Consider the following 8727-nt stretch of genomic DNA (forward strand, 5'->3'; position numbering starts at 1 on the left):
AAGTGAAAGGAGGGAAGCGAAATAAAGACCAAATTCCTGCAGGCAGCTGAGGCGTGTTCTGTTTGTAGTCACTCCGAATGTACAAGAAACTCATCTGAAGTCAGTGAAGCGAGTCACACGTCCTGAACGCAGTTGATCAAATTAAGGAAGCTGTTATTTGAAACTGAAACTTGCATGTATGATATAATGCATGGACGAATGCATTATGTAGATCAGTGAGGATTGACTGGTCATTGTGATTAAGCCGGCTTTAGCTAAACTGCATCTATGGGAAGATTTTTAGTGTATACAGGGGACATGATACCAGTGACTAAAAGCCTTCAGGCTCTTCAGACCTGTGTTAAATCCATCTGATGTGACAGAGATGGATTTTTAAAGTAAAACTATAGAAGAAAATCTGTAACTCAGCATGACTATTTACAATGTTGCATATAATAAAGTCTTGCCGTACTTTCCCTTCTTGTTTTGATTGAATAAAAGCCCCGCCCACTCCCGGTATAGGCACACGTAAATTATTCATCTCAAACGTTTGTAAACACACGCTTATTTTCGCTGCTGTGTTTACAAACATCAGTTATGTAATTGGAAGAATAGAGTATTAAACTATTAATAATATTTATGAGATATTTAAAACCAGCCCATTAATCATTTTGACGAGCTGAGGGTTTGAATTCCTGTGGTGCATGCCGCTCACAAGCAGACTATATTTTATACTTGTTTGCATGTAAACCTTGTTTTTAGGAGTCTTCAGTGTAATTGCATGAAAGACTGACTGTAAACGAAACCACAGAGAAGCTACTGGGGTTATGTTTGTTCCCGAACACACGTCAAAGATACCAGCGTTTATTTCAAAGACAGGTCTGGACTCGTAACATTTTAGCACAAATATAGAAATTTATTTCAAAAAGGAAATACATAACGACGTGGTGCGCGTCGGCGACACACGCCTTCAAGTGATACACAGAATGCCGGGCACACAGCTTTCTTCAGTGAAGAAAAAACATAAGCTGTTTCAAAACAGAAAATTCTTGATTCCAGCCACACATACTGTACACTCATCTTCAAGAATTGCACTTCTGAAAGCAAACATTCGCTCTTACATCATTTCTTTCTTGACATACCAGAACCACAGACGTTTCCAAACTTCTTCCCAGTTAGAAGCAACCACTCACATGCAGCGACTTTTCTTGAGACACAATAGCAGCTCAGTTCCATAATCATATCACCACTCAAACATTTTAGCAGACAAGTATGTGCAATTTACATGGAGGGAAAGAAAGGGCGGCATGACTTAAATATTACAGTTTAGGCCATTTTTAATGTCCAAACGTTTAGTGTGCATTTTTCATTAGCAATGAATCAACTGTGTTTTCTGTAGTAGAGAAGCATCATTGCGCCATGCACTCCCCATATTTCCCCCTTCAATATGAAGGACTTGATCAGCTCCATTTACAGATATCACATTATTAGGGAGATCTCAATCAGTGCTTATGTTACCCAATCCATCAGGCCCTCAAAAGGGGGCTCCCCATTTCTCTTGGATTGTACAAATAATTTGTATTTTAGTGGGCAGGCACAATGAGAAGGCACATGAATATTTTACAACAGGAAACCCGAAATATTCGTCATTCTCCACTCATATTTCATCAATCATTCATCATCGTCCTCAATCGTTACAGCAAAAACCAGGTCAGTTGAGAACATTACAGCTTCAGTTTAGTCTCTGGCTGCGAGTCAACCCACAGCTGGACTCGTACTGAATGCCCTGTCACCGTCTGTTTGTCTTATTGCGCTTTATTGCCAGTTCAGCAAACATGCTGCAGGTTTCACCAATAAGGCACTGTGTTATCGATCTGACCCCAGCTCTGCCAGCCGGGAAACAGTCCGCTGGACATGCGTGGGCTGCCAAACTGATCGAACTCGAGCTCCACTAACTTGACCCCCTCGTTTTTCTGCTCTGGGGACTTTTTCTGCTCAGCAGAACCGAGGGAGGGCCGAGTGTGCAGGTCCTCTCCGTTCCAGCCGATGTGCTTGAGCACATAATTCTTGCCATCATTATTGTCCCAGAAGGTCTGGCCCTGGGTCTTGAAGCAGATGCAGAACTCGACCCGATTATGCGGCGGGATGAAGGAGGGCAGCTCCAGGACGAATGCGAAGGTGTCGTTGTCCTGGGAGCTGTACACGTTGTTCATGAAGGTGCAGTCGATGTCGGTGAAGCTGACCCACGAGTCGTAGGTGACGCGCACCTGCACTGTCTTCTCAAACCCGATGTTCCTGACCTTAATGGTGCCGGTGAGCGAGCGCTCCTGCAGGGAGCAGCTCTCCAAGCAGACCGAATTCTGGATCAGGCGGTTCCGGAAGTCCAGGTAGTCGGCGGAGGGCTGCTTGAAGTCTAATGCCAGGCTGCGAACCGAGCTGATCTTTAGATCCATTGTGGCCGTTTCAAGGTCTGTCATGTCGAACTGCAGCTCGTCTGTGATTGCGTCCAGGTGCTTGCTTTGATATGGCTCGTCATCGAATTTGGAGAAGACGTGGATGGCGGTGAGCGACATGCCCTTTGTGTCTGCAAACACCACTCGCTTCTTGCCGGCCTTGCTGTTGTCCCAGCCCACGCAGTTACTGTCATCTTTCTGCTGGTTGCTGAGGCAGGGTCGCAGAGGTTTGTAGAGCTGCTGTTTGCGGTTATGGGTGCTGGACCGGTTTACCCGGTTCTTGGCCCTCTGCAGGTCCTCATAGTGGCTGAGGAAGCCTCGAAGAGGAGGCGGAGAATGGCTGATGTAGAACCGCATAGCCACATCCATCGGCATTACTGGGCCGGGCATCGCTGATGGACTGAAAGATCTGAGCACACTGACGGAGGGAAAAGGGGGAAAGAGAGGTGATGAGGGAGAGGATAAAAGTTCAGAAATTTAGAGAAAGTTTCAGGGAGATGAAAAGAGAAAGACAGGCGACATTAGAATGATGGCTAATCCAAACAAATATCGCTTAACTTATCAGCTTTCAGCTCTAGTTTGATAAAACTCGTTAGCATGTCACCAAAAATGGTTGTAAAATCCACCCAGTTTCAAAATAGCTTTACTTTATGCACAGTGAAAAAAGCGACGCATCTATTTAATCCTCACAAGGATGGCGTGACCTACTTTTGCAAAACCTAGATTCTTTTATGTTTTCCTCGTTGTTTGTCAGTTAGGCTTACCTTGTAGCACTCATGGAATAAAAATAGAAGGCTCCAAGGAAAAAAGTGTTTTTAAAAGTTCTCAGTTTGACTTTTGAAGTTTGCAGAGCAGCTTTTCCTAAGAGTGCATGCTGCAGTCACTCCCCCTTTTCTTCCTACTGTCTCGCTCTCTTCCTGCCTTTCAGTGCCTGTGCTGCTCTGCACTCAGGGATTTCAACTGCCACATAGAGATAATTAGCATATTCAGTCATATGGTTCCTGAAACAACCAATGGGAAGTAAGTGGAAATCTAAGCCAGCCAATCAGCTTGAGTTTGACCTGGCTGTCAGCCAGCTGATAGGGGTGTGTGGCCCTGCGTGGGCCTCATGGTTGAGATGCCTCTGCCTGTTGCCTCAGCTGCTATATGAGAAACATGACGGACCCCTGCTGGTGTTAGAGATGATTACTCACTGCGGAGTGCAGCATATCCCCCGTGGCTCCTCCTTATCGTGACTGGGATTCCCTTTACCCGCCACAGCAGGGTTATTCATGTAAGAGCGAATGCACCGAGAGGAATCTTGAAACTGATATCTGGCTTGTTTAATCCAACACAGGGATCCTTTGTAATATATTTTTATATAATACAGAATACAAACAAATTGGAAAGGTGCTGTTGCAAGGCACCGTCTCACAGTGTTTGGTACTTTTGACCCAGAATTTCAATCGGAGAGCACAATGTCAAAGCCTGAAACAGACTGTGTATAAAAGATGGACAAATCTGTAGTGCTGTTTCCAAGTGGTTCTGAAGTTCGTTGTTTTTTAAGGGTAGCTTAATGTCAGCTAACAGAAAAGCTGTATTCAAAGACTGTGTGGGTACATTGCACAGGCACAATAATTAGTGCAAGGTAAGAACTTCACACATCAAACCTGAGGCACCAACAGTTGCAAGGTCGATTTTAGTGACTTGAATTAGTCAAGGTGAGGCCTGCAAGTGGGTGATTTTTGGCTCGGGGCTTTTTGCCTGAGGCAAAGGCAAAGAGAGAAAAGAAAAGACTGACAACAAACAATATAAGATTAAAATCACAGCACTGTGACGCGTGTGGTTATTGTGATGTCCGTAAGCTGATTGTGTCGACACAAGTCTGGTAAGCCTTGTTTGGGCGTAAACTCTATTTGTGTCATCAGTAACAGGAATATTGCCCAAAACAGCATTTGTGACATCTCTGAGAGCTTTTACATGTTGCTGTTTTAGACTATTGTTTTGGGTCACCCAGACTGACCTCCCCTGCCGAAAGCCCGAGAGACCAGCCGAGTTTTTTGTAACGGTCTCTATAAATGGGTGGTTGCAGCTTGGGAATAACTACAGATAATAACATTGTTTTTCTTATCACAGGTTTAGAAGTGTGAAAGTGAATTTGAAAGATGCCAGTGTTTGTTAGTTCATGCCGTGCAGCACCGTAGCTTCGACTCTTCACCTAAACCTAACCATTGTCATTTGATTTAGACATGAGGAACCAAAGTTTTAAAAAGTGTAGCCATGAAATGTGGATAGAGCAGAATCATGTTTATACTGTAGCTTTCAGTGTAATCGTACTGACAGAGAAGTGTTGAGAAAGGCTCACAAAAAGTATCTCTGGTTCCTCGTACTCACAGTTGTTGCTGTTTTCACTTTCAGACATTTAGACTGAGATGCTATTTTTAAAGTTTTATCGATTTTTCAGCCGTGGGTTAAACATTACCATCTGAAAGGTTTGATTAGACCCATCAAGAAGGATTTTTTTATCAAACACAGAAATAGCTAAACCCCAGCTAATGGCTTTATTCACGTTTTGGTTTTTTTTTGTTATCATTTGAGAGGAAGGTGAAAATTTGTAAACTCTGCTTGTTCCCGAGGCCACAGCAAACCAAAATTAGGGGAAAAAAAACTATTTGAACATGCTCCGTCCACCTCAGTTCTCCAGATTCTTCCGAACGAGCCTAAAATTAAAGATCTGACTGACTTCTTGCCTTCATCCACCTGTAACTACACCTGCTACAGTGTGAGAGAAGACACAGTTTCCAGTTAGAGCGATGCATGTCATCCTGTGTTCTTCAGGTCAGAGGGCAGGATTCCTCCTGAGGCTGTGGGGTCTCCCCCCTTTACACCGCCTGTGTACGTCTGAGTCTCCTGCAGAGAGACTTTAGACTCAAAGTGACATCCACGCCACTTTCACATGGGCCTACAGACAACAGACACTACTTATCACAGCCTTATCTGTCTAAAGGTCAATATTAACACGGCCTCGGGATTGCATCAGAAAATAGATTTCTTTATATAGAAACATCCAAATAAATGTGACAGATGGAAAAACCCAAATAAAGTGCTATAAAGAAGGCAGTGAAAACAGTTCAAATAGCAGGTTTGCATAAGAGGTTAAATAAAGTTTTTATTATGGTTTATTTATAAAGTTTCCTGAAAGTGTGAAGAGCACATCTGACTTTTTTTTATATCCACATCAACCAAAGAAAATTTTATTCATATTTTCACTCAAAAGAAAAGAGAGAAACAAATGTGCTTCATTCTTTGGGCGTGCTCCGTTTGTGGTATCGATGCAGCACATAATGTTTTGACTCTAATGATCATGCAGTGATCATGCCTGAGCTGGAGCTCTGGGTCCTGCACTGTGGAGACAGTTCAATATGCTCAAGGTTTCTGTCCGTTATCTGTTATTACCATAACATGATATTAGAAAAGACTGAAGAAGTCAAATATACAAAATAGACTAAAGGTAACTCAGCTGCTGCTCAGTTACCTTTAGTATCAGTTATCTTTAGTCAGGTGGCAGATCAAAAGTTTAGGACCACATGCCTTTAAAAGGCCAAATCTGCGCAAACATGTGGATTCATTGTCATTTTTATTTTTTACTTTTTATTTTTGAATAAAAATTAAAAAAATTAATTTTTACATTTTTACATTTTTTAGAATGTAACCTTGATGGTCCTGATGGTTTCCAGTGTTACTGGCATGACAAGCAGAGCAGATCCCAGCCGAGATGTTTTCTATGCCCCACAGACGAGGCAGCGCCATAATGGCCTGGGGTGCTTTTTCCTTCAGTGGAACAATGGAGCTTCAGGAGGTGCAGGGGTGTCAAACAGCTGCTGGCTATGTCCAGATGTTGCAGAGAGCATCCCTCATGACTGGGGGCCGTCGTCTGTGTGGTAACAACTGGGTTTTTCAACAGGACAACGCTAAAGTACACAATGCCGGCAGGACAAGGGACTTCTTCCAGGAGAATAACATCACTCTTTTGGATCATCCTGCGTGTTCCCCGGATCTAAATCCAGTTGAGAACCTTTGGGGATGGATGGCAAGGGAAGATTACAAACACGGACAACAGATCCAGACAGGAGACGCCCTTCGTGCGGCCGTCTGCACCACTTGAAGAAATGTTGGATCAGCTGTAAAACAGCCTGTTTCAGTTTAAGCGTTGTTTTCAATAAATTTCATGCTCAAAAAATGTTTTGTCTCACTCCCATTTCTTCTTGTTGCTTGTTGAAGCTCTACTTGGAACCTTGTTAAGATCCAACCATACAAAATATGATTTTTTGCCATTTTTCAAGCAGTTTTAAATTTTGATCAGGACTGTATAAAAACAGAATTCAAACACTGGCTTAGTTTATGTAAATTAATAAGCAACATTTTAATAAATTTTATCTAAGGTCAGCAAGTACACATAGCTGCTCTATTTTAGCATGCTTATAGAACAATAAAATAGTTTACTGCCAGCAGGGAAAAATCAAATCAAGGAGTAAAGTTGTATCTAAGAATCTATATTTATTACTAATCAGGGATACACAGAGACACTATTAAACCCTCATGTCATGTGTATTCAGCAGTCTGAGGGATCTTCCTGGTACGGCAATGCTGCTTTAATTAGAACTGATTGGTGATTTCTACTCTCTAAAATTACCTGCTCCAGAGCAAGTTAGGTTCACAGTCTTGAAGTAAACCACTGAAAAGCCAAAGTTAACCCCGAAGTTGAGATGAAATCCTCATTTGAAGCTCAGGCCTCTGGGATATAATAGAAAATAAGGATTAAATTAATAATATTACAGCGAGCCTGCAGCTGTACAAGCTCAAATTTAGGTTCAATCACATTATGAAAGAGGCGGATGGGGTCAACTGTATTACCACTTTCCTTCAGGTGAGTATTTTGTGGTCACAGCTGCTTAAACACAAGAAACTGCTACAAAGTTTCACAGGTAGCAGTGTGGTGATCGTTGACCGGTGCAGAGCGCATTCAAATCACGGTTCAGAAGCGGCTGGTTGTGGCTTCCAGCGTGAGCAAGAGATGGAAATGATTCTGGCAGGAGGAATGAGGGGCGTTACAAACACACAGCTGATTATGGCTGCTGCAACATTTCACCAACACTGGACTCGGCCTGCGTTCCTGACACATGACTCCGATGATACCACACTACTGCTCAACACTCTGGTCTCATTTTGATCTTCATCTGTTAATTAATGTTGATTACCCAAGTCATTTAACATTAAAGATATGTTGTTTAATATGAATTCAACCTAAGTGTGCGAAGCTGAATTTGTAGCAAATGCCCCTCCTATGTTCCAATAGTACAGGGAGTGCAGAATTATTAGGCAAGTTGTATTTTTGAGGAATAATTTTATTATTGAACAACAACCATTTTCTCAATGAACCCAAAAAACTCATTAATATCAAAGCTGAATGTTTTTGGAAGTAGTTTTTAGTTTGTTTGTAGTTTTAGCTATTTTAGGGGGATATCTGTGTGTGCAGGTGACTATTACTGTGCATAATTATTAGGCAACTTAACAAAAAACAAATATATACCCATTTCAATGATTTATTTTTACCAGTGAAACCAATATAACATCTCCACATTCACAAATATACATTTCTGACATTCAAAAACAAAACAAAAACAAATCAGCGACCAATATAGCCACCTTTCTTTGCAAGGACACTCAAAAGCCTGCCATCCATGGATTCTGTCAGTGTTTTGATCTGTTCACCATCAACATTGCGTGCAGCAGCAACCACAGCCTCCCAGACACTGTTCAGAGAGGTGTACTGTTTTCCCTCCTTGTAAATCTCACATTTGATGATGGACCACAGGTTCTCAATGGGGTTCAGATCAGGTGAACAAGGAGGCCATGTCATTAGTTTTTCTTCTTTTATACCCTTTCTTGCCAGCCACGCTGTGGAGTACTTGGACGCGTGTGATGGAGCATTGTCCTGCATGAAAATCATGTTTTTCTTGAAGGATGCAGACTTCTTCCTGTACCACTGCTTGAAGAAGGTGTCTTCCAGAAACTGGCAGTAGGACTGGGAGTTGAGCTTGACTCCATCCTCAACCCGAAAAGGCCCCACAAGCTCATCTTTGATGATACCAGCCCAAACCAGTACTCCACCTCCACCTTGCTGGCGTCTGAGTCGGACTGGAGCTCTCTGCCCTTTACCAATCCAGCCACGGGCCCATCCATCTGGCCCCATCAAGACTCACTCTCATTTCATCGGTCCATAAAACCTTAGAAAAATCAGTCTTGAGATATTTCT

The 8727-nt window shown here is 42.6% G+C and overlaps 1 protein-coding gene and 1 long non-coding RNA gene across 2 annotated transcripts; one reads left to right on the forward strand and one right to left on the reverse strand.

Annotated features, from left to right (window-relative positions):
- Window positions 1–948: 948 nt before the first annotated feature.
- LOC100706687 (protein phosphatase 1 regulatory subunit 3C-B) lies at window positions 949–3359 on the reverse strand. The gene is made up of 2 exons (XM_005473753.3): window positions 3197–3359; window positions 949–2850 (listed from the first exon to the last, which is right to left on the reverse strand). The coding sequence occupies exons 1-2, from the start codon at window positions 3208–3210 to the stop codon at window positions 1827–1829; spliced, it is 1038 nt and encodes a 345-aa protein (XP_005473810.1). The 5' UTR covers window positions 3211–3359; the 3' UTR covers window positions 949–1826.
- A 171-nt stretch (window positions 3360–3530) lies between these two features.
- On the forward strand, window positions 3531–6482 carry LOC112841992 (uncharacterized). The gene is made up of 2 exons (XR_003213533.1): window positions 3531–3705; window positions 6117–6482. It is a non-coding gene; the product is annotated as an uncharacterized LOC112841992 (long non-coding RNA).
- Window positions 6483–8727: the final 2245 nt, after the last annotated feature.

Source organism: Oreochromis niloticus, linkage group LG13, assembly GCF_001858045.2.
Source record: "Oreochromis niloticus isolate F11D_XX linkage group LG13, O_niloticus_UMD_NMBU, whole genome shotgun sequence".
Classification (NCBI taxonomy): Eukaryota; Metazoa; Chordata; class Actinopteri; order Cichliformes; family Cichlidae; genus Oreochromis; species Oreochromis niloticus.